Here is a 26,497-nt window from a genome sequence, read left to right as displayed (position 1 = left end):
GCTGGTGTGGGTCAGGAGAAGTAACTACATTGCCCAGATCAGACTGTCAGAAAAGGGGTACTGGACAGGTACAGTTGTGTTCCCCTGAGTATAAACATCTCCTCAAAAGTATAAACCTCCTATAAGCATATGACATGTGTACACTCATACGTGGATGCCATCCTCTAGTCATCCTCTTCATCAGTGGCCATTTTTTGCTGGATGGAGATTTTTTATTGATGGATCTGTATAAAGCCTGGTTTCTGGTTTTGTGTAGCATCAAAAAAGGGTTCCACCGCTGTTACACGTTGTAGCTATATAATAGGTATATTGGAAAACCTCAGTTTTGATCCAGGTGTGAGGATCTATCTTCTCGCAATCAGCAAAGGTACATTTGGAGAAAAAAAGAGCTGCATTTCAAGAAAAGAACGCCTTTCCAACTGTGATGCATGTGGATGGATCTACCATGTGTTGGGGCTGTGTTGCTGCCAGTGGAGAAACAAATGGATTACTAGCAAATCCTGGACACAATCCATAATCTTAGAGGCTGGCTTCTCCAACAGGATAATCATCCAGAACACGCCTCAAAATCCCTTATGAAGTACATGGCATTCTGCAAAGAGTGAGGAAAAAATATGATCAGTCTTACAAAAAGCAAACTACATAAGTAATGACTCTCTAAGATGCCATACGTTTGCACAGGCCACATTAATGGCCACCCTTTTCATGTTCATGTTGCTGAAAATATTTGTGCTTTAGGCTACATGTTGTGCATAAGCTCTAAGGGGGATGCCAAAACTATTGCATAAGACCCAAGAACATTTCATTCGCCATGGGTGTGCCCAGGACCCCATTCCTAATCCGCTCATTAAAAAGGCCTGCTCCTGCCTCCACTAGTCGTGCAGTTGCAGTACTCGCCGCTGGCCAGCAGAGGGCAGTGTTTCACACACAGTATTTAGATAACGCTCCCTTCACACCGCTCACATCACGAGGGAGGAAAAATGGCATCTCCAGAGCGCGCTCGCCCCTCGCAAAAACCCCGAACGATGTTCGTCTGATCATGGAAGCGATTTTAGCCTCACTTGAGCAGAAATCGCCGCATGTGAACGTCCGTCATCCGGCCGAGCGTCTGAGAGAGCTGCGCTGCCTCCCGTCCGCGGACTGGTACCGCATCGCTTCATGAGTATTATCCTGCCATCGGAACCCTTTTCTCTCCGACCTGAAAGCCTTTATGCTTCTCCACGACTAAAAAAACGGGCTTGGCCGAGAGAGCAGATGCGCCGCTGATTCTCCGGACACAGACAGACACACACAGAGAGAGAGAGAGAGAGAGAGAGAGAGAGAGAGAGAGAGAGAGAGAGAGAGCATCGCCTGGGCTTCGTGAATTCATTCATTCGTGGTGGAAAAAAACGGTGAGATGAGGTAAGCATGAGCCGAAACGTGACATTACAAAACGGGAGGTGAAAACAGTGGCAGCTGGAGGAGGTTTATTAATGAAAATGTGCCCTCTTAGCCTCGGGACTCCTCTCCTCCCGGATTTCACTGCTGTTTAGTGCGCATTACTCTCACTATTACTGCTGCTAATGTAGCCGCGCGCTCCCCCTCTCTCTGTCTCTGGGCCTGTGAACTCGCCCAGTCTGCTCGTCACCTGTCCTCTGTTGTGCTGACGGTAGAGATGCTCAGGGAAATCGGGGTGTGAGCGAGATTCGCGGCACAAAGATGCTAATCTGTGGCTCAGGAGCGTGTCCTCCGTCCTCGCTTTGCTGAAAGCTGGTGTGATGTTTGAACCCGTCTGAGCCGTGTTTTTATCAGTCAGGGGATGGAGTCAGAGAGAGGAGCCGCTCAGCCTGGCCGGCGCAGCACAGCGCAGCGCAGCGCTCCCTGACTGGGATTTGGACACAGGATTGAGCTCAGATGTTATGACTGGAATGGCTGGACCTAAATGACGCAGCCTTCCTGACATAACCCTGACCGAGGCTTCAGATGTTCAACACATGCGGATGGTCCGCTGGTTCAGGCCTGGCCAGGCTCACAGTGGCTGAACACCATTAGACACATTCGGGGTGGGAATCGGTACAGGCCGAACGATTCACGATACTTCAGCCACCAAACGATTCCGTTAGCGGTGATGTGTGATAAGTGCGGTGGCGATAACAGTGTTGGTAATTATGAGTAGTCTTGGTCTTGTATTTTTTTTGGAGATTTATTTTTGAAATTTGTTTTATTTTATTTTGTGCCTTTTCTGTGTGAACTGAAGCATCGGTTCTGAACCGAATGTAAGGTGAATCAGTGTTAATCTGAATAGTGAACACGTCTGATTTTGGAGTCTAAGCATCAAAGCAGAAATCACATTCATTTGATCTCTCCTGGTCTCAGTCTTGACGTTTAGTCTTTGTCTTGGTCTTTGTCTTTTCTCTGTCTGAGACTCTTTTGGTCTTTCTTGGTCTTGTCTCATCTGCTTTTGGTCTTGACTTGGGCATGTCTACTCCTTGTCTTTGTCTTTACTCTGTCTCACCCTCTTTTGTTCTTCTCTTGGTCATCCTCTCCTGGACTGGACTTGACCTGGTCTCATCCACTCCTGGTCTTGGTCTTGACCAGGTCTCATTCACTCCTGGTCTTGGTCTTGACCAGGTCTCATCCGCTCCTGGTCTAGGTCTTGACCTGGTCTCATCCGCTCCTGGTCTTGGTCTTGACCTGGTCTTATTCACTCCTGGCCTTGGTCTTGACCTGGTTTCATCCGCTCCTGGTCTTGGTCTTGACCTGGTCTTATTCACTCCTGGCCTTGGTCTTGACCTGGTTTCATCTTGCTCCTGGTCTTGGTCTTGACTTGCTCTCACTCACTCATGGGCTTACCTGCTCCTGGTCTTACTCTGTCTTACGCACTTTTGGTCTTTCTTGGTCTTAAATCTGCCTCATCCGCTCCTGGTCTTGACTTGGTCTTATCCACTCCTGGTCTTGGTCTTGACTTGGGCTTGTCTGCTCCTGGTCTTTGTCTTACACCCTTTTGGTCTTTCCTGGTCTTGACCTGGTCTCATCCACTCCTGGTCTTGGTCTTGACCAGGTCTCATCCGCTCCTGGTCTAGGTCTTGACCTGGTCTCATCCGCTCCTGGTCTTGGTCTTGACCTGGTCTCATTCACTCCTGGCCTTGGTCTTGACCTGGTTTCATCTTGCTCCTGGTCTTGGTCTTGACTTGCTCTCACTCACTCATGGGCTTACCTGCTCCTGGTCTTACTCTGTCTTACGCACTTTTGGTCTTTCTTGGTCTTAAATCTGCCTCATCCGCTCCTGGTCTTGACTTGGTCTTATCCACTCCTGGTCTTGGTCTTGACTTGGGCTTGTCTGCTCCTGGTCTTTGTCTTACACCCTTTTGGTCTTTCCTGGTCTTGACCTGGTCTCATCCACTCCTGGTCTTGGTCTTGACCAGGTCTCATCCGCTCCTGGTCTAGGTCTTGACCTGGTCTCATCCGCTCCTGGTCTTGGTCTTGACCTGGTCTCATTCACTCCTGGCCTTGGTCTTGACCTGGTTTCATCTTGCTCCTGGTCTTGGTCTTGACTTGCTCTCACTCACTCATGGGCTTACCTGCTCCTGATCTTACTCTGTCTTACGCACTTTTGGTCTTTCTTGGTCTTAAATCTGCCTCATCCACTCCTGGTCTTGGTCTTGACCTGGTCTCATCCGCTCCTGGTCTTGGTCTTGACCAGGTCTCATCCGCTCCTGGTCTTGGTCTTGACCTGGTCTCATCCACTCCTGGTCTTGGTCTTGACTCAGCTCGCCCACTCCTAATTTTGGTTCTACCAGAACATCTTGTGGCTGTCCCCTGGGCTCAATGAACAGGCATTATTCATAGCCCTCCTCACTCATCCTTAAAGTACTCAACACTCGATTGGACATTCCTAGTTGAGATGTAAACACAGCCATCAGGGCTCTCAGCATGTCATGGGAATGAAACATCTTGGCCAGCTGCACTAAATGTTTGGAAATTCAGAAATGACTAAATGCAAGCTACAGCATAAATAGAGGCACACACAGTGTGTTAAGAATCGGTGAAGAGGCTGATATGCCACATCATAATTTAACACGCTGGGCTTATATGTTGAATCAACCGTGTGTGTGTGATCAGATGGCTTTTTAAGATCTTTGATACTGTAAATCCTGAATGAAATAATGAGCTACACACATCAAGCGTGTATGGCCCCACATATTTCCTTCAAACACTCTCGCTTTTCATACAGTAGCTTTGCCTTACGCGTGCTTGGCGTCTTTATAGGCTTCACTCGTGGCCAAGAGGAAGTCTTAAATAGCCGTGCCAGCTGACGTAGCAAGAAGACGTAAGAGCAAGTTGGATGGAATAATTTACAAAACCCAGGGCACTTCCCAGTATGGGGTATGGGTTATTTTTAGCGTCAGCAGTAGAGCGCTCAATCATGTTCAGATGAACCTGTGCATTCGTTGCTTTGTGGGCCATAAGCACTCAGCCAGCCTACGAACGCTCTTCCTTGTGTTGTCTGAGCTTGTGAAGTCAGTGAAGAACACTTCTTGTAATTGTATTTTTGTAATTTGTGTATGTGTGAGTCTGTGTTCTCACATCAGAAGGTGTGTGTGTGTGTGTGTGTCACAGGTGTAGGGAAAGGTCTCCTGAGGTCTGAGCCGGAAACTCCACAAGAGCCTGTAAAGTCACTAAAGGCTTTACCACACGCTCACATGGTAAGCATGTGCAAAGCTGATCAGACTGCTGTCTGGATGTCCAGCAACACCTCGACCTCAAGCAGGCATTAGTCCTGTAACCTGTGTTTCTTAGAAGTCTGATGTTTTCCTGTCCATTCTGAGGGATGAGAGCTGTTCCTGAAGCTTGCACCATGACACGATAATGCACAGACCAGAACCAATAAATATTCACAAGATGTGTGTATTTGCTTGTATGAACACCCTAGATGATTACAATAAATGCAAGTAGCCATCAGTGCAGTGAATAATCACAATATCTTTACTGTGTAGTTGTAGACAGCTTGAGAGCTAGTAAGGAGACCCAGGTTTAGTTCCAGATATCTCTTATGCTAAAAGTATTGAGACACCTGCTCATTTATTGTTTCTTCTGAAATCAAGGCTATTAAATAAGAGTGTATACTGCTTTTGTTGGACTAACTGTCTATTCTGTATCTGTAAAGGCTTTCTATTATTGCTGTAAGGATTTAATTACATTCAGTGACAAGACCATTAATGAGGTCAGGATGTTGAACGAGCACCGCCCCACCTCAGTCCCCAACTCGTCCCAAAAGTAATGAATGGAGCACCCCTCTAGCCCATAGGCATTAGGCATGGTGCCAATAAGTTCATGCATATTTGGTCCAGAGAGTATTGTCTATTCCATTGGCAATACTTCTCTACAGGGACTAGACAAGCTGTGGGTGTGGGTGCATTTGCACATCTTGTGTAGGCAATGGATACTACTTTAACTAAAAGGGTTAACTAAAAGGACCACTGCTATTACAATGCATAGTTAGGTTGAGTAAAGGCCTGTTCACACCAAGTATAATTTTTCATACAGGAAAAAAACCTATGCTATTTATTTAATATAGTGGAACATTCAAAGTGATTTGCATTTGGACTAGAAACTCCATAACTCTTATAGATTTCCACTCGTTCTTTTTCTCAGCTCCCCATCCGCTTCTGTCCTCTTTAATTTCAGACTTTCTTAATAACTGACTAGGATGCACCTAGACTACATAAAGTTCTCACCGTCTTCCCCAGCCTTTCAGCTCTGCTCCTTCATATATTTTCTTTAACCATTTTAACCATCATTAAACATTTTTAGCAAACATGTTCCTGCTGGTCATATAAGCTTTTGTGTTCTGCCACGAACAGGATAAACTATTCTGCTGCCGTCTTGATGCTCATTTGTTTGGTCTGCAACAACGAGAACGGAGCTCTGATTGGTCCCTTGATTTTAATTCATAAAACACAGAAATCAATCAAAATTATGCATTCGTTTTTGAAACCTGACTGTACTTAAGTCCGTACAAATCAGACTCATTGTGAACAGGCCTTAAGCTGAACCGGAGTGTTTCACATCAACCCTTTCTAAATGACTTTGTTTGCATGGGAATCTTTGAATAATATAGAAATGAATGGAATTCTTAGATGTTTACTGTACTATTACTCTACTGTCTAGATGATTCAGTCTCTACGTGAATAACAGTGCAAGCTATTCTTATGTTATTACCTTAACTGCTTGAAAGAGTGTTCAGTGTGATGCCCTCTCAGCCATTGCTAAGACCATTGAACAGTACTGTATATCATTGCTGTCCAATGAAGACCATGTATCACCAAAGTGGTGATGACTTAAACGTCCTTAACTTTGAATGGAAATCAGTGTAAAATAAGAGTTTTTTAGAAGTCATTCAGGGCATTTCTATTGGTCCATTCATCCAGAATTATTTAAACAGTGTACAGAGTAGCTACAAGGTTCCAATCATGGAAAAACTAAACACGGACAAACATGGAGATACATGGTTTTTATTAGACAGCAGTGATATGAACCAGAGAACTGTCAGGTCTATCAAGGCAGCTTTTGGTTTGTTGCAGTGGTCCTGAAATACTGTAACATACCTGATTCAGCTGATCAGCGAAAGAAACTATCCCCTTCTGGGCTGGAGTGCACTCTTGAAATAAAGGTGGCCCAAAGGGTTCTTTGAGAAATGCCATAGAAGAACCACTTTTACATCATGTAGATTGGTGAGTGTGAAAAAACGGTTTGAAGGAATTTCACATAATTAGGGGGTTTAATAAGAGGGTTCTGTAACACGTTAAAGGTTCTTCACACTTACTCCTCTCATTTCCAAAAACGGTTCTCTATGATTCTCTCAGAAGTGGCTCTTTTATGGTATCACACAAAGAAAACCCTTTTTGGCCAATATCTGTTTAAAGTGTGGGTGTGTAACAAAATAAAATACTGCACAGATTGGGAAACACCGCTATAGGTGTAAGTGCTCATTCGTTTGCTTCTGCAGCCTGTGAGTTTAAGAGTAAAGTCATCTACTTCCTGATTGGATCGTCTTTCCGGTTGCCTCATTTGACTGAGCCACACACCTGTCACGGTTCATTCTGCTAGATCTGACTCAACCAGTTGGCTGATTATATAGATCAGGACAGTCCAGCTCTGATCCTGGACGACTGAAGTTTAGCATCGTTCAGTGGCTCTAACACACTTAACCTGGTGTTTATAGGACCCATACCCTCATCAACATATCCTTGCCTTTTAAAATGAAATGATGTGAAAATTAAAGTAACTTTAACATTTCTAAACATCCTTCATCCTAATCCAATCCCAGTCTTTATCTTTCCCAGGCCTGTTTTCAATTCAACATGGTAGTAAAATGTCACTTCTGAATGAAGAGACACTGATATTGATCTTGACTCAGATGCGACTAGTACAAAGTCTTGGTCTTGTCTTGAACTCAGTATGTCCTCGTATTGGTTTAGTCTTGGACTCGACTAGTACAAAACATCTGTCTTGTTTAGGGCCCAATACTACAACACCTTAATCTTAACTTGGGCTCAACTGCAACAAAGTCTTGATCTTGTGTTAGACTCAAAAGATACTAAGTCTTGCTCTTGTCTTAAACTCTTTATTACTACAAAGACTTGGTATTGACTTGTGCTCAAATACAACAAAGTCTTGCTCTTTTCTTCTGCACAGTTACTACAAAGTCTTGGTCTTGTTACAGATTCAGTTACTAAGTCTTGGTCTGATATCCAGTCTTAGATTTAGTTACTACAAAATCTTGGTCTGATATCCAGTCTTAGATTCAGTTACTGGAAAGTCTTGGTCTTGTCTGAGATTCAGTTATCACAAAGTCTTGGTCTTGTCTTGGATTCAGTTCTTAGAAAGTCTTGGTCTTGTCTTGGATTCAGGTATTAGAAAATCTTGGTCTTGTCTTGGATTCAGTTCTTGGAAAGTCTTGGTTTCAGTTACTGCAAAGTCTGGGTCTTGTCTCAGATTTGATTTCTACAAGGTCTTGCTTTTGTGTTAGACTTATCTACTACAAACTCTTGGTCTTGTTATACACTCGATTACTATAAAGTCTTGCTCTTGTCCCTGCTCTTGTCTTGTCTCAAAGTCTCCTGATCTGGGTCTTGACCTGTTCTGGCCTCTAACAGTCTCTACTGAAACACTAGCATGTAGTATTTTTAGAAAGCTATGAGCAGTGATTGATTGTTGATACAGTGCTCTTTGTAAAAAGCCCACAAAGTGGAAAAGCCAGATTTGGAAATTCAGTGTTTTGGACTGTTAAGTCACTTGGTGTGTAAGAGTGCTTACTAGAGCTGCCAGGAACATGACTTTTTCAGCAAAACCTCAGGAATCTTGTCTCTCACATTTTGCTTCAAGCCAGCTGCATTTTGCAAGCTTAAGTGTGTGTGCAGAAGTTAAAAGGATCATGCGGTAGCTCGGCGTAAGCAATATTCCAGCCTCCTCCCAGGCAAAGACCGCCCTCCAATCCTTTGAGTGGATAAGAATGGTTGTGAGAGGGACAAGGTGACTGGGCTGGAGCTGTCACATGCTTATGTCTCTCCCTCTCTCTCTCCCTCTCTCTCTCACTCGCTCTCATTCCCTCCCTCTCTCATATCTCCCTCCTCTCCTCCTTTCTGACACTCCTCTGTAAGCATGAGTGTGCTCCATGTTGTTGCTGGCTGAGTCTGGAAGATGAGGTGTAAAATATGCACTCTCTGCTTTCTCTGTGATCCACCCTCTTGCTCCCGCTCTCCTTCGTTTTTCATCCGCCGCTGAGGGGATCCAGTTTCACCGTCCTGCCTCCCGTGGACCTCCAGCTATGTATTCTTTTGACGACTATGGGTAAGAGTCTCCTGTGCCCTCTAGCTCGCGCTCTTGTTCTCCTGTGGGACGTCTCTTGGCTGATCCCTGTAGCAGCTCCTTGTTTTTAATGGAGAGCTATTGCGACTGCTTCTTCACGGTACCGCTAGCTCACACACTCACACACACACACATATACACACACTCGTTTAGTGAGCGTGTTAGCTGAGCACGCTGATTTGTCCCACCAGCTGTTCTCTCGGAGGAATGAGCTGATTAATCTTCACTCACTGAGCCACAACGCAAACAAGGCTCTCGCCTTCTCAGAAAAGTTCCCACCACTTTATTGGGGTCTTGAGGACGGCATGGAGGACGGCTCTGTGAAGGTTCTGTAGTGGACTGAACCTGTCAGATTGCAAGAGCCTGCATGTAGACCCACACTGAAGTTCATCTATCATACGTACATATACCACTTATTAGTTTCATAGTAGTTATTACTAGTTATTAGTGCTGTACATGAAAATCACACTTTCCAACTTTCATCACTGATATCCAGTGAAAGCAACAGTGGCTGCATGTTCCCACCGATAACTGTAGTTATCGTGTATATCACATTTACAGTCACTGGTTCTGTTCAGTGACTGTGATTATTGCATATTACTGTTTCTCATACAGCTCATGAATTCCTGCTGCAGTGGAGGCTCTCGAAAGCATCCAGAAGTTCCCTTTGCTAACCGCTTACTGATGTCTCCGTAGGCCTCTCAGGAGCACTGTCCAGCTTAGACCCTGAAGGTATCACCTTAAAAGCCATTTCATAAAAGCTGAGCATTTTAGAAAAGCATGAGTGTGCTATTAGCACATTATTGACTATTTCACTTCCAATCCGATCCAGTGACTTGGGATTGGGGGTCAATCCAGGCATTTTAGGGGATTGGGTATCAGCTTTTAAGGTTCTGATCCACTTCCGATCCTTAGGTTTACTGTAGCAGAGTGACATCGGACGTCCTCTGTGTGACATTAATGTACATACTCCTCAACTGCTGCAGACAGACTTTCAGTTTTTTAGAAAACTTTAGACAGAGCTCATTTCTGATGAGATTTTAGATGATAAGTGTTGTGATGTTACCACTTATCAGCCAAAGCTAAAGTTAACTTGTAATTCTAACTCTCCAGTCCACCTTAAATAGTGCCACAGTTACAGTGTGTATATTTCAACTGCAGAACATAACTAATGCATCATTTAAGGTGAAACGGAAAGTTTGGGGAAGAGAAAAAATGTAGGTTACAGTTAGCTTAGAGCGTCACTGTAAAAATGACCCAGCAAATCGATATCGGCCGATAGTCACAAGTAAAAAACTTGATCCCTATTATTAACACATTAATAATCTATTACTTTAACAGTACTGGTATTCAGAGGTAAAGATGTAGGTAAAATGGTTGTCGCTGTTTATTAGCTAGCTATCTCTGTTAGATTAGGCCTAGGTTACAGGTTGGGTTCATGACAAAAATAAAGATAACATGCATATGATGTGGGTTAATGCTACATATTTTTGGACTTTTACGCTACGGGACCATTCACTTCTTTCTCTGCCATGATAAATATATGCACCTTTATTAGGCTCTGTGCCAGTAGGTTGATGTTGATCTGCCCTGGAGAGTCCTATTCTATTGGCAGTGTGTGCACATCTGCACAGTTAATATAGAAGAAATGCACAGCGGCCTTCTATCCAGCAGCAAATATCAGATCAGCCTGTCCTTATTTCTATGGAGATTTCCACACATTCCCAGTGTCTAGTTCTTTTCTTACTCTTTATAAATGCCTTGTGAAGAATTACATGTTCAGAACCCAAACTGTGGTAAAAAAAAAACTTCAGTGCAGTAATAAACTGATGAGTATTAGCAGTGTTATCTGTCAAAATGTTGGAAAGTGAAGAGCCTCAGCACTCAGTCTCAGTTGGGAGACTTTACAGGAAATGGAAATATGTTGTTGGAGCGGGCAGAATTAGGAAAGTCTCCAGGTTATCCGCGCCAGCTGCAGCCATGTGGCAGGAACGGGGTTGAGTCAGGACGGTGCAGCCTCATTTGTTTTCCCAGTCAAGTCTGTAGATCAGCTTTATGGTGTAAGTGTCAGTTGTGCTAAGTAGGCCTTAAATATACTCTGGACATCTCTGAATAAGACTCATCCATTGTGATTCGCTGCTGACAGTAAACTACACTCAAGGTAAATTTTGTCCTGAAAAGCAGTGTTGTCAAAACACTGAGGGTTCAGCTATCCCTGACCTTGGAAAGCTTTGCTGAATCTACACTTTTGATACAGAGCCCCCTCTCCATTCCTGCTGGCCTGTCTCTCAGGACCATTTGGGTTACATACGCTTTCGCTGATGGGGCGGTTGCCTTTAAGGATAAGGATTTGTGACTGTGACCAACACCAGCTATTCTTACTACAGCGTGGGGGGGCATGTGTCCACTTTTCTCCTCGCCATGGAAACTGCTTCCCAACTTAACACCTGGGCTGCATGTGCTCGGTCCTCATTAGGGAGCCACCAAGTGCTTGCTTCTTTAGCCTGTGTAGGGTTTAATGTTCCATGCTGGGAATAACAGGCCTATATTAACCCCTTAAACAGCCTATGGACCGCCGGTTGTAATAGAGACTCCCTATTACAGTCAGTGGAGCATAATGTTATAGTAGTGTTACTTAGGCTTTTTTTTTATTTATTTATTTATTTATTTATTTATTTATTTATTGGATCAATCACAACTAAAGAGGATGCTGACTGTTTAACTGTTGACCATGTACGACTAATATATAGCCTTGTATATGTGTGTGTGTGTGTGTGTGTGTATACATAGCTCAAACTGCTTCTGGCTGCATCTCTCATCAGTCGTCAGTAGTGTGTGTGCTTCTTCATGAGAGTTCTAATTAGGTGGATGACTCCTCCGCTCTCTCTCTCTCTCTCTCTCTCTCTCTCTCTCTCTCCCTCTCTCTCTCACAGAGTAACTCACAGCAGGCCAGAGACAAAAGGAATGATTCACACCAAATCACCCTGTGTTAGGCCTCTATTATAGAGCGCAGTTTTTTATTCCACTGACTTGATATCACTGACTCCACACTGGCCGTCAGCTCTCCTGCTGCTCTGTTTGTAGTGTTTAAGAGGCAAGTAACTGACAGATCAGTCTGAAGGTGGCAGTTCAACTCAATTCATTTTGATGGATCATCATTTCTCTTTGAAATTCTCAGGCTGTTTTCCCTCATAATTTAGTCACTGTGAATCCCCACCTACTAGCTAAGACTTCATCTACTACCATGTGCTTCCTCCGAGTCCATGAAGTCAGCCTTCGCACCGCATCTTTCTGAACTGGCACTAATGCAATGTCAAAAGGAGAGTTGCACATGCTTGGAGGAGTTGGACACTAACTGCCAGTTGTGTTAACAGGTGCTCATACTAGCTAGGATTGCACTGAATAATGGGGGCATCATTGGCATACTCCCCCACCCAGACAGAGCAAGGACAATTGTGCTGTCTTGGCCGTAGGATTAGAGAACCAGTGATCTCCAGATGATGGAGCTACTATGCTGTGCTACTTGGAAGCCCCCACAGGACACATTCAGTGTTTTTTACTGTATTGGAATCCTAATAGGTTCAGATTTCTCCCATTTTTGATGCATTGAATAATTTCCCAAAGAACTGCTGCAAGGTAAAAGATCTCAAATGTTAGTGGCTATATGTCAAAGGCAGGTTTACTTCATGGTAATCCCATTTAGACCACTGACTTGCTGAGAATCACGTCACTAATCAGAATGTTCTGTCCACTCATCGTTCACATTATTAGTGCCACTGACAGGTAGTGTCATAATGTGTCACTGCTGTGGTCCCCCACCGAACAATATCGAGCAAGGAGAGCTTGTGGAGTCAGAAAGTGAGCGCAGACAAGGGTTAGAGGATGTGCACTGTTCATGCACATCCTAGTGCTAGTGCTTTTTCAGATGTGCAATTGCTGTTCACGTTCATGTCAAGTTGTGTGTGATGTTTAATGATTTTTGTGGTAAATATATAATTCAATATTTTTTTTATTGAAATTTCTAAGCAAGCATTTCAGTCCCTTTCATTGCTGTACACACATGTTATGTGTAATCTCTTCATGTAGTAATGTTTTCAAGTATATTTTTCACATTAATATTGTATGTTTAGAATAATTCACCTTAAAACTAGGGCTGTGTGTTAGCAAGAATCTGGCGTGACAGTACATATCACGATACAGGATACAGGAGCACTTCAGGAGCAATTCAGTATTTTGCGATACTGTAAGCAAGGTTGATGGATGGATGATATTTACATTTACATTTACATTTAAGGCATTTAGCAGACGCTCTTATCCAGAGCGACTTACATAAGTGCTTTGCTATTTACTCAAGAAAAACCTCAGCTAGGTTGAATAGACTAAAAATTCAAAGTCAAGTCAAGAAACCTTGGGAGGAACCAAGACTCACTATAACACAAGTCAGTAAGGAGACCCTAATACTCTACTATTCACCCAATTACTCTCGGAAGAGGTGGGTCTTCAGTCTGGGTTTGAAGACAGCCAGCGTTGGAGCTCATTCCACCACTTTGGTGTCAGGACGGAAAAAAGTCTGGACGCTCGTCTTCTGTGGATTTTGAGGGATGGCGGGTCGAGCCGAGCCGTACTTGAAACTCGAAGGTCTCTTGGTGCGGATTGGCTTTTGACCATTGCCATCAAGTACGATATGACCTCAAATAGAAGTAGGTAAGATTGGAGTTTCAAAATGTCGGTTTCGATTGTACAAATGTTACATTTTCTCCCCAAATTTCTTCTAAAAAACAGCAATACTTATATATATATATATATATATATATATATATATAGAGAGAGAGAGAGAGAGAGAGAAAGGTGCCCTCTTGGATTTTATGCAAAGAAACATTAGAAAAACAAGTTGCCTATATAGTCTCCCTATTTACACGTACCCGGATATTTTTTCTAGCGTAGTCTTTTCCTTTTGGCCTCCCGCCTACAAAAACACGGCAGAATAGGTCTGTGACAACTCTCTCCAAGGTTTTTGAACGCTGTCCAGGGTGGACATGTTTGAGAAATATTTCTTAGTCTCTTAATTCTAATTCAGTGATGGGGAACTAAGAGCCACAGTTCAGCACAGTTCGAGGTTGTCCCTGCTCTACATTTATGGCATTCGGTTGACACTCCAGCGCTAGGTATGGTGTTACATGTACAGTCATGTAGGAATGTTGGCGAATATAGCGTTCGTAGTCTTGCCCAAGGACGCTTCCTGGTGGTGTAGCATGGTGTATTTGCCAGGCTAGGGATTCAAACCTTAGACTACAATGGGGAAGGTGATGTTACTCGCTACACTACACCAAACACCCACCACCGTCTTCAGTGTTTTCATGTGGACGGGCAAAACACAGCTTTTTGAGCATGCTTATTGCCGACTAATGACTGCGTGACTTTACTCTTTTATTACAGTGCGCTCAGATAAAAGCTACAAAAACTGCACTTCTCTATTCAAAAACACCAGCGTCACCATGGCAACATAAAAAAGTCATCTTTTTCCAGGTTAACCAGTGTGTGAGATTGAATTATGGAGGCCTGCTGTTTGAACAAATCTTTGTAGTTGTCAGAAAATGTGCTTGAGCTTTGCGCTGTATTTACATGTTTTGCCAGTTACGATGGCTTTTTGAGGGACTTGACGTCAAACTTTGCAAGGTATAGCGCCCCCTCTTGAGCTGGCATCCTCATGTGTGCGGTTAAGTGACGCTTTTTTCATTCTCGTGTGAATGGAGAGATTAGACGTTTGACTTTTAAAAAAATAGCCTTTTAAAAGTTTTCCAGCAAGTCAGGTTGAAGCTCAGCACTGGGTTATGATCCAGCCCAGTTTGAGGGGTTTAATATGGTGTAACCACAACACAGCGTGTTAGATTTCACTGCTATCAGGAGTCTCTTCTTGAATATTCCAGCTCTGATGTTGAATGCCATGGGCGTTCGTGTTACTGTGTTCCTTCTGAATAATTCTGTAATTATGCAAGAATCTTTGGAGCTGGACTTGCTGCTACATCCAAACTACGGCTGGTTCTAAATAGAACAGCTGGAAGTCAGTTCCGTCCCAACCAGTGTAATTTCTCAGTGTATTTTGGGCTATATATCTACATATGTTGGACTTTGTTGATACATATTTTTTAAGCAATTATCTGCTGACATGATTCTCATCTCATTATGTATCCCTATCATTTACATATACAGGACATATCAAATGAAGATGAAAGAAAACCTTGTCTTTGACATCTAAAACTACCTTTTGGTCCAGTGATGACATTTTAGGGTTGTTGGAGAAGCTTTATGCATCTTGTGGTCTAAACTTGGACTAAACTTGCTAGGACAGCTTGACCTGGCCATGTTTACAGTTGTTTTCCTTGTAATTGATTCTGCAAACAGTGGAACAGCTGATTTCTACGTGTTCTGGGATCTTTTTAAAACCCTTCCTCACTCATATGCGTCTCAGGGAGCTCTTTGGATCTTGCCAATGTTGATACCTCGCACTTTAACAGTCAAGAGCAAGCCAAACTAAGGCTTGTGTCCCAGTTAAGTACTACACACTAATCTTACAAGTTGTTGACTATATGCTAATCTTAATAGTGTGGGTTTGGCAGGTTGCACAAAAAGAAATTAACATACCCCATTTGAGGTGATGAAGTGTTGCTATGCCAACATATGTCACTTTGGCTTCTCCTGGCACTGTTGCAAGTAGCTCCTCCAGTTGTGAATAGCTCCTTCCTCTTGGTTTCGTGCTGCATTGTGAGATAATAGTGTCCATCATAACCCCACCTGAAAACTGACCGGTTCCAGAGTGTACATTGTGGATATTTGAGTATACTCAACTTTTATCTGTACTACATAGTCAAAAACTAATTAACATTACTAATTAGTTGACAATTGGGACACACCCTAAATGAAAAAAAACAGCATGGCCAGCTTATGCTGGTTGTCCTACAAGCATATTCAACAAGACCAAGCAAAACAACCAATATGACCAAGCCTGATCATGTTGGTCAGCCAGCAAGATCACGCTAGTTGGCCAGTATGACCAGCAAGACCACGCTGGTCTACCAGCATTACCATCCATGACCAAAATCAGATGCAACATAAACCATGCTGGTCAAGAGCTGGTTAACCAGCTGGCTTACCAGCATAGGGTACGTATAGGTCTAGAGGAGCAGCTTTTTATCCACTGGACCATTAAAGACCAGCGTAGACCACTCGAAACCAGCTACCATTGCTTAAAAACAACATTCAGCCAACATTGCATACCAATATTTGATGATGACAATGTATTTAATTTACCCAGGAAGAGCAGCAGCAAGCTGAACTTGCTGAGTGAGACAAGCCCCTGTTTAGGCTTTACCAGCTTATTGCAAACTGACAAAAACAGCTCAGCTGTTTGAAAAGCGAGGCGTTTGCTGACCATTGTATGTGATGCGTACATCCATAGAGGCTTGACCGTGTCAGTGTGTCAATACATGGTTGGGAGTGGGCTGCCCCCCCCCCCCCCCTTCATTCTCTGTCTCTCTTTATCACAGCTGGGTAGGGGGATGGGCCTGTGATGAGGTAATCCCCCTTAGGGTCGGACACAGGGCATGTCCACTAACAGGCCGTCCCCTCACAGGAGCAACCCGATCTCATGACACCTCTGTGTAATTCAGTAGAGCTGCTCACTCATCACTGACCTGCTCCAAATCGTTCCTCACTGCGTCCCGTAGCACATTCACTGAGCTTGCGGGAATGTATAGCTTGATGTAGGTCTGGGTTTTTGAGTGGAGTAAAGGGATTATGACGTACTGAACGTGAGTGAGTGTGTGTGTGTGTGTGTGTGTGTTATCCTGACATTATTTCTGCCTAGATTATAGAAACATACACAGCTGGTGCTGAGGAGCACAGACCAGCGTTGCGGATGCTATAGGTACGGATGCTGTGAAATGGACGCCCGCTTTCATTCTCTTCAGTTCTACCTGCCACAGAGTTATAGTGACTCTGGACTGAACTTACATGCAGCACTTAAAAGAAGGTCAGTGTGTGCCTGAGTTCCTTTGTAACTTGTCGTATGTTTAATAGTTGGTGTGTTTTAATACAAATCCACCGTTTTTGTAATATAGCTAGCCTTGAATTTAGGCTTCCAGGTCTGGCACTGTCAATTATATTAGTAATCAAATAGTCTTTGATCAAATATTAATGGATAATCCAGGCTTTATTCTGTTCTGGCACCAAAGTGATATTAAAAAGCATACTTTTTAATATGCCAATATACTTTAGAAACTTCAAACACATGTAATTTGACCAAGGGTGCTCAAACTTGTGCATATGACTATACATATATACAGTATATGACTATGTGAATAATGTGACAGTCCTTCTAGGTATGCACCGATGTGGCCAATGTGTGTCAATAGCAGTATTCCACATTTTTCATGTACGTGATGTTGGGCAGTATCGACTTTTTTCATACCTTCATACCATCTCAAAATATTACTGCAGTATACGGTATTAGCGAGGCCGGGAGTAGTAATGTAAGTGTGCAAGGAGGGCAGATGGTTCTAGTTTATGTGGCTTCCGTACCATCTCATTCTGATGTTTTCAACCGTAACACGAATAAATACAAGGTTCAGTTTGTTCACAGGGTCACAGACTAAGTGAACACAGTATAACTGACTATTATAAATGATAAACTGCTCTGAATTAGGAGACAGAAGCTTAGCCTTAGCTTAGTTAGCTTGATAACATTCTGTACACCACAGTACATGTTTGATTCTGGCCGGCAGAAACCTCACTTTAGACGAGAATGACTTCGACCAAGTGGAAAGGACAGTTTCCTGTGGTGTTGGTTTTGTAGCCCACTTGGTTATAACGTCTCACAGCATCATTACTGCTCATAAATGATGGCTATTGAAATGTCATGCATGTTCTTTGTGAGATCTTCAGAAGGCCCATGTTTAATTTAGGCTGTCACAGACGCAGTCACAGAACTGCTCAGGGCGAATGCTCTTGGATCAGTGCTTCTGTTGGAAAAATGAGGAGAGTGGCCCATGTTACCTCCAGCAACAGAACGTAAGACACATGTCTTCTACCAGTACAACAGAGTCATTATGTAATCTCACTTAGAGCAGATGGGTCACCCTTAAGAGCCACAGTTCTGTGTTCAGTTGATGTAAACGCAAAAATGGGTCTCCCAGTGATCTGTTGGAGCATACAATCGTTTTCCAGTAATACCCGTGTTTACACACAGGTTTACAGCCTATGCAGGCTTTTCTGTTTACTACACTTTCACTGAATAATGTATCAGCAATGTATCTGCATCTGATTTTAAGCAGCTGTATTTCCCAAATGAGTAAATCACACTCTCAAGCACTTTATTAGGATCCACTAATACTGGTCAGGTCCTGCTTTTGCTCTCAAAACAGCCTTGGTTCTTAGTGGCATGGATTCCACAAGATGCTGGATACATTCCTTTGAGATTTGGGCCCTTGTTGACATGACTGCATCACGCAGTTCCTGTAGGATTGCTCTGAACTCATTGTCATGTTCATGAAATCAGGTTGAGATTTTGCTCTGTGACATGGTGCATTATCATGCTGGACGTATCCATTGGAAGATGGGTAAATTGTGGTTATGAAGGGATACACATGGTCAGCAACAATACTCATACAATCTGTGGTATTCAAGCACCGATTGGTTGGTATTAACCAATCTGAGTCCAAAGTGTGGCATTTCCCCACCTCCACCAGCCTCCACAAGGCATGTTGGGTCAATGGCTTCAAGCTGTCGGTGCCAATTTCTGACTTTACCATCTGTGGGCCTCAGACATTGAGATTCTTTAGCCCAGGATACATTTTTCCAGTCCAGTTTTGGTGAGCCTGTGTCCACTGCAGCCTCAGCTTTCTGTTCTTGGCTGACAGAAGTGGAATCTGACATAGTTACTGTAGCCTTTCTCTCAGCCTCAACCGGTCTGGCCATTCTGGCCATTGACCCTTACTAATCAGCATAGCATTTCTGTCTTCAGAACTGCCTCAGAACGTCTTGTCATTAGTAAACACAGTCTTGGTGAAACTGCACCTGGAACAGCACTGGAAAGAACCGTTAATTCCACAGGGAACACTTTTAATAAATCTAGTATTAGCAAATGTAGTGAGCCTTTTCCATGGATAAGCACGTAAGCACAGTGATTGTGTGGAAAGCCATTAAGGCAGTGCAGTAGTGATGCTCTTTGGTATTGTGGCATTAGAGTTGTGCTACTAACATTAGTGATGTTGTGTTAGAGGATTTTTATCGGGAGGGGGGGGGGGTTAAGTCACTGCACAATGATGTTAAGTGCTCCTCTGTAGTGGCATGCTGTGTTTTAGTGAGTGGTCACAAAGGGACCGTCTGGAAGAATGAGCTACACACTGGTATGACCCCCAAAGTTTTGTTTTTAAAGAGAGAGACCTGGAATGACATCTTTAAGCTGCTGCTGACTAAGATTTCCGTTGGTTTTATGATATTAATGCACAATCAAGCAGAAACCTGTGAAAAGTCAATCCATCCACACGGTGATGGAAGGACTAAAGCAGCACTAAAGTAACTAAAATAAGAAATTATACACATTTACAGTTAAACAATATAGTATATACACAATACATGGACAAACGTATTAGGACACCTTCTCATTAATTGTTTTTTTCTAAACTCAAGGATATAAAAAAAATAGTTATCCTGCTTTTGGTGGAGTAACTGTCCAGGGAAGGCTTTCTACTAGACTTTTAAGGAGCATTGCTGTGAGGATTTGATTGCATTTAACGCATTAAAAATAGCTTCATGTTTAATTTGTCCTATTGAGTCCTACAATATTGGCAGTAGTAGTAGCTAAATGCATTCATTAGACGGTATGTCCACAAACATTTGGACATATAGTGTATACAGATATAATTATCTGTGATAATCTAATATACACTAAAGATGAGGTAGAGATTAGGCTGTATAACACTGGAGTAGACTGTCCCTTTCAAATGCCCTCTATAGAGAAATGCAGTTAAAGTCAAGTCAAGTCAAATTTATTTGTATAGCGCTTTTTACAACTGTTGTCATCACAAAGCAGCTTTACATAATTAGTACTTAATAAAGAACAGAGACAGAGAAGAAAGAAGGAATAACATGAAGCGTCAAAGACCCCCGTGAGCAAGCCAACGGCGACAGTGGCAAGGAAAAACTCCCTCAGAGCTGGAGGAAGAAACCTTGGGAGGAACCAAGACTCACAAGGGGGACCCATCCTCCTCTGGCCAGACTCTTTTAAACTGTAGTTAAAGGCTTCTTATTCAAAGAAGCTCCTCATTCAGTCCGAGAAAAGAAAAACCAGAGTGGTTGCCATCATTAATACCACACTATAAACTACACGGATTGGATCTTTTATGTCCTCCCTCTCCAATAGATGTTGCTAAAATAGGCCGCAGTGGTATTTTGATTGTTCCTGCAGAGCTATTTGAGTTGGTTAAAGCTTGTTAGCCTGGGGGACTTTTAGCTAATCAATAAATCAATGGACCAATAGCCTTGCATACCGCCATCTCAGTATAATTACTGCAGCCGTATACAGAATACCCTTTTAGCTTGACGTCATCACTGTCATTCCTTGGCCAAGGGGAGCTTCTCGAAGGCAATTAAAATGTTCCCTCATGGCTTGTATTAGCATCAGTTTTCAATTAGGCTCTCTCTGTGTACGTGTGAAGATCTGTTGTGATGCAGGGCTGGATAGGTCCCGGTTATTTTGAAAGTGAAGACTGGAAGAAGTTACCAGTCTTTCAGGAAATCGGCCTGTAATCCACTTCCAGTTCCAGCTCTGAGTCCTCCTCTCACAGCTACCCAAACATTAGCTTAGCTCTTCTCGCCCCAAAATGATTTCTGGCCTACAAGCTACCAGCAGTCTCCTTCTCTACTGCTGTCTAATAACAGGGAATTTACCATACTTTATCTTTTACAGAAATCCAGAGGAGTCTGTTGGCCTTGCTGTTGTCAAGAGGTAAAAATAGCACTGACCATAATTTCAAGCCTGCCTGTGTTTACCCTCTGAGCAGCATATGCCAGAGAGATTATTTTTCTTCAGGATTCCTCAGCATGTATGTTTTGTTGTGAAGTGGGTAAAGGGGTGTGTGCACACATTCAATCCTCCTCAATTAGACTAAGGCCAAATATGTCACATGGATTTGTTGATAGGATGTGAAACAATATATTGGATGAAAGTAGCTCTCTAGAAGTCGTCTTTGGAAGCGGCCTCTAAAATGTCCCAGTGATTGGCAATATGGACAGTACAGCTCAGGGACCCTGTTAATCAAGTCCCATAATTATAATTAGCAGTTAATTTTCTTGCCTTTTGCATCCTAATCACTATGTTAACATGGATGAGGTAATGTATAACTCTTCTTAATCTGAGATACTTAATCTTACTGTATATATCAATAGCTGATGTTTAAGATTTAAGTGATTTTGAGCCTGACATGATTGTTGGTGAGTGTTTTCAGCACTAGATTTTACTAAGAATGGTGGAATAAAGAAAAACATCTAGTGAATGGCAGTTCTGCGGCCTTGTTGATGAGAGAGGTCAACAGAGAATGGCTGGACTGGTTGAAGCTGTCGTAAAGGCTAAGGTAACTGTTGAACTGTGGTGAGCAGAAAAGCAGATTGCACAACACGTCGAAAATGGGCTTTAACAGCAGAAGACCACATTGGGTTTTACTTCTGTCAGCTAAGAACAGAAAGCTGAGGCTGCATTGGGCACAGACCTGGAAAAAAAACATAGCCAGGTCGGAAGAACCGAGTGAAGAGTGGTAGAGTCAGAATTTGCCACCAACAGCATGAGTCCATGGACCCAACATGCCTTGTGTTTGGAGTCCAGGCTGGTGGAGGTGGTGGAATGGTGTGGGGAATGTGTTCTTGGCACACTTTGGGTCTGAAAATACCAAGCAACCATCGCTTGAATGCCACAGACTGGTGCCACAGAACTGTTGCTGACGATGCGCATCCCTTCTTGACCACTTCCTGTACGCTAATGCATCATGTCATCATCAACAGTACAGTGAGTTCAGTGTTCTTCAGGGTCGTTTCCGGTCACTGGCAGTAATTTTGCCACACAATCATGTCAACATGGACCAGAATCTTAACGAAATGTTTTCCACGTCTTGCTGAGAGCAAAATATGACCCTACCCACTATTAGTGTAGTGTCCTTCACAGGCTACACACCTGACATAAATCACATTAGTCACCAGGTTTTCTACTCATAAAGCTGTTTGTCATTACAAAAGACCTGCCCACTCCTATAGCAGATATTTTGCAACGTAGCTGTGTGCAGTGGTCAAACAGTGTAGTAGCCTCAGTCCGGGCTATTCGGGCATGTTCCGCTGACCTGGCCACTCCACACAGTTGGCTTGGCAACAATAGCCACGACTGCGACATTGCCTAGCAACACTGACCTCACCTGCCCCTCCTCTGGCGGTTTCTATGGCAACACTGACACGTTCCTATGGATCTACCAGTTTGGGCCTAATGGAGATTGTATGACTCTTAACTAGGCTTAAAGCAGCACCCCCCTGAGCCAAGAGCATCTCTAGATAAACAGGACAAGACAAAGTCATCCCGGACAAATACACACACACACACACAATCTACACAGCAAAGAGCACTCAACTAATGCAGTAAAAGCTAGAAGGCCTGGGTGGGGAAAGGCCTGGACTACTGTGGAATGAGTGAAAGCATTAGATTAGACTGGACAATAATGGAGTATCCCTTTAAGGTGAGACTGCTTAGAGAGGAAAATGCTGACCCTTTCCCTTTCAGATGCTCTCTATAAACGTGTGCAGTTAAACTCCTTAGTGGGTAATATTGTAGGCCATGGTATGAACTATACAGATTAGAGCTTTTATGCCTTTTATGCCTTTATGTCTTCAGTAGATGTTATTAGAATAGGCTGTAATATTGTGTGGAAGGAGTGAATTAGGATTTATGCACTTGTTGGTCATATCAGACAATTAGTGTTTTATCCTAATAATGAATACCAGGAGCCATCAGAATAGAGAAAAATGGGATCTTGAGTGTGGCGTGATTGTTGGTACCAGACAGGCTGGTTTGTTTGTTTCTAGAACTGCTGATCTCATGAGATTTTCAACACAGTAGTCCTTGAATGGAGCAAAAAAGACACTGTATCCTCTCTGGATGTTTTTCAAAAGAAACAAAAGTTTCATCCAAGACTTCAAAATCTGTATAAAGTAGTTGCCAAATTTATTTTATGAAATATTAATTTTATATTAATAAATGTGGTTAATATATGGATGACAACTGTTTTCTCAACTTACCCTGCCAGCTGGATCAACTTACCCCAATCATGGCAAAATATGGCCTTATCCAGTATTAGTGTCCTTCACAGGGCAACACACCTGACATAAATCATTTAAAATTTTTGTCATTTTTATTTTGTCAAACTTACTGCCAGTCAGCCCACCCGTCCGTAGCCCCCCTAGCACTGGCAATGCTCCTGACACTCGGAGGGTAAGGACTTAACACACACTCTCCTTCGCTCCTCTGCTACAACAGTAAGCTAGCCACCAGTGTGGCATTCCTGGCCAGCCAACAGGCTTGGAGGAAAGCACTGGGTCCATAGCTCCACATCGCTTTAAGAAAGATGAGGGGAGAGAGAGCCCCGCCTACCCACCTGGAGAGAGCCAGTTGTTCTCTGTCAGACTCTCTGTCGGCCACTGGAACCTGCAACCCTTCGGACCATGGTGGTAGCACGCTAGACCGCTGAGACTGTATGAGAGTTTTGGTTTGAGCAAAGGTTCTGATTTTGTAAATAAAAACAGATTCGGTCCAGATTCAGATTCTTAGTGCTGATATAAACAACTAAATATGGGCCTGAGTGGTGGACAGAAGCCTCTATTATTATTCTTCAATGTCTACAAACTGTGAGGAGATATGGATTTCAAATAGTTGCCGTAGTCTCGGCTGGTTATAAAACACCAAAAAACTCTGGGTAAAATGGAAAAGATTCCTTGTATATTAGACTAGCAATGTTCAGCTGGTTCAGATTTGCTCCATCTTCAGAAACTGTATAAATCTCATTTTATAGTAATATTAGTGATGAGGGTCTGTTTTGACCCTGATGGTGGATGTAGCTGGTTGATGTCTTTTGGAAACCCTTCAGTGTGTTTAAGTGCACCTTATTTATCCTCTTAGATGACTGACTTTCTGTATTTGTCTTGGGCATTCGGTGGCGACTGCAAAGCAGCTGAGGTCATGTCTTAAGCTGTGCTTTTCCTGTGCTGCTGGTATTTATAGCCAGCTATAACTAGACATGCTAGTAGTTGTCTTACAGCTCAACAGAGCTCTTGTATCTGTTTATTCCATAAAAACTGCTGTATATGTGTATATGTGCTTTCAGTTATCAGACTTGAAGAGCAGGAGCAGGCAGTGGAAGCAGCCTCAGCTGTAACCATCTGTAAGCGCACAGAGTTTCTGGAAGCAAGGAGCCGTCAGGCTGCGCAATGCGATGATTGAGAGTTGTCAGCGGAGAGGAGGTGGTGTGTAAACACTTTATTTCAGAGCGCCCCGCGGGAGGAATTGAAACCTGAAGGGTTGAGAGGAAGCCCGACACGCTGCCTCCCTTACCTCAGACTGGCTCCACAAATAGGCTTCGTCGTAAGGCGAGGAGATGGATGGCAAAATGAAGAACTGAGAGTTTCGATGGATAGATAATGTTGACATTACCAAACCAAAATCTGTGTTTATGTCACATGATTACCAAAAATGGTACAAATGGTTTCTAATGTAGAGCAAAGTAGTTGAGATCATGTGAGCTGGTTTGAAGAACAAAGCTTGGATCCAGATTTCCTCTGGACAGTCCCTAGTCCCATCTCCAGCTCAACTGATTTAACATCACTAAGCACTGATTTTATACCTGTCAATAATACTAGACTCCTATGAGAAGAGCTTTGGAGATGTCTTAATGAACACAGTGATGTAAAACCATTACTTTTTATATTAATGTTTTTATATGAGTTCCAATATATCTGTTTTACTGAGTAAATGAACACTTACTGCCCAGACTATCAGCTTTTTCATTCCAGTTATTGTGCCTAAAACCTTTGCACAGTACTCTATGTTATATACATGTACATTTTGTGATTGATAGGAAAAGTGCATATATGTACACTACATGCCCATTTATCTACTGTATGTGTGCTGAGTTGCACCCACTGCTGACACAGAGCTTGTCTAGTCCCTGTAAACAAGTTTGGCTCTCTGGAGCAGATAAACATAACCCTATTAGCACCATACCCAATGCCAGGCATGGGTTAGAGGGGTATAAAGCCCCCAGCATTCATCCAGTGGAGCAGTGGAACTATGTTCTCTGGAATGACGGTGCTCCATCTAGTACTTTTGGGATGAGTTATGGAGTTGCAAATGAGGTGTGGTGGGGATTATATACGCCATCCAGCTGAACGCAATCCAATCCTCCCAAATTTTGTAGAATTACTTCCCTGGACGGTAGTGACAGTGACAGTAGTGACAGGAGTAGAATAAACTTTTTTAAATACCCTTGATTTCGAGAGAAACAGTGAATGAGCAGGTGTCCCAATACTTTTGTCCATATAGTAATGTTCCATATTTTAAAAACAACCCAATTCAGTTGTCACATGTGCCACATGTAATATTCCATTTATACTAATATATGTCATATTTTAGACATTCATGTATTGCCATACAGTGTATCAGATGGGTCCGTATGGGTAGACTTTGTAAACCTGTAATTTGCATTCATTGTTTAAAAATAATTTGTCGCACATTCAGTTCATACTTACTGTCTCACTTTCTTGGTTTACAGATTGCAAGTATATATTATGGTAAGAGTATTAATCTTGTCCTTCATAATACAGAGCATCATTTTAAAATGATCACTGTCTCTGGTGGTGTTGTGATGTGATGCTAGTTGCACTATATTGCATAACCCTACTTAAGCTTGATGATTACACTTGTGTACAATGAAGGCAGATGCAGCACCCTAGTGGCATGTCCTGTCACTTGTAATTGTATTCAGCATAGGGGGTGGCGTGGCTGCAGTCCACACAGCACACCCTCCAGCGCTGTACCAGTTAGTTTATACCTCCCATTAACCTGTGTTTCTTGTCCACATCTTATGCAGACACATGTTGGCTGGAGTCAGTTTACACTTTTCACTAAAATGTGTCTCCAGTGTGACCAAATGAGAATTACTTTCTCACACAAAAATCATCAATACATACATCGTTTCCTTACTGGGAATGTTCTGAAGTAGCAGATCTATGGACCACTACAGTAAATATCTAAGTACTCATTGGAATATGCTGTTCAAAGGTGCCATAGATTACATTTATAAAATGTTGGGACTTTCTTTGACGTATAACTAGTAAATATGCAGCTTTGGTTGGGGCAGAAAATGCTTAGATGTTGTTTAACAAGCCTGTTATTTTACCTCATAATGACACACGCCGGTTTTACCTTCTACAGAGGGCTTTGGAAAAGATACTTTAAGCTTTTATTTGCAGGTGTACGCCACCGGTAAAGCTTGCAGTAGCTACATCGTATAGTATAGTTTTAAAACTTAAATAAAAACACTGTAAATATAAAATCTTACAG

At 42.9% G+C, this 26,497-nt stretch overlaps 1 protein-coding gene across 3 annotated transcripts in view; it reads left to right on the top strand.

The window, feature by feature from the left end:
• Positions 1-952: 952 nt before the first annotated feature.
• Positions 953-26,497, top strand: part of evla (Enah/Vasp-like a) — a 60,129-nt gene continuing 34,584 nt past the window's right edge. Inside the window, exon 1 of one of the 3 annotated variants that reach the window (XM_072689676.1) lies at positions 953-1,401. In XM_072689676.1, coding sequence (XP_072545777.1) covers positions 1,397-1,401 — 5 coding nt within the window. In that variant the 5' untranslated portion in view covers positions 953-1,396. Of the gene's footprint in view, positions 1,402-8,611; positions 8,833-26,497 lie in introns of those variants that run through there. The other 2 variants (XM_072689677.1, XM_072689674.1) reach the window with 2 other exon arrangements.

This window comes from Salminus brasiliensis, chromosome 10 (assembly GCF_030463535.1).
Source record: "Salminus brasiliensis chromosome 10, fSalBra1.hap2, whole genome shotgun sequence".
In the NCBI taxonomy this organism is placed as follows: Eukaryota; Metazoa; Chordata; class Actinopteri; order Characiformes; family Bryconidae; genus Salminus; species Salminus brasiliensis.
The sequence above is the reverse complement of the archived record's forward strand: the minus strand, read 5'-3'. Positions and strand labels throughout refer to the sequence as shown.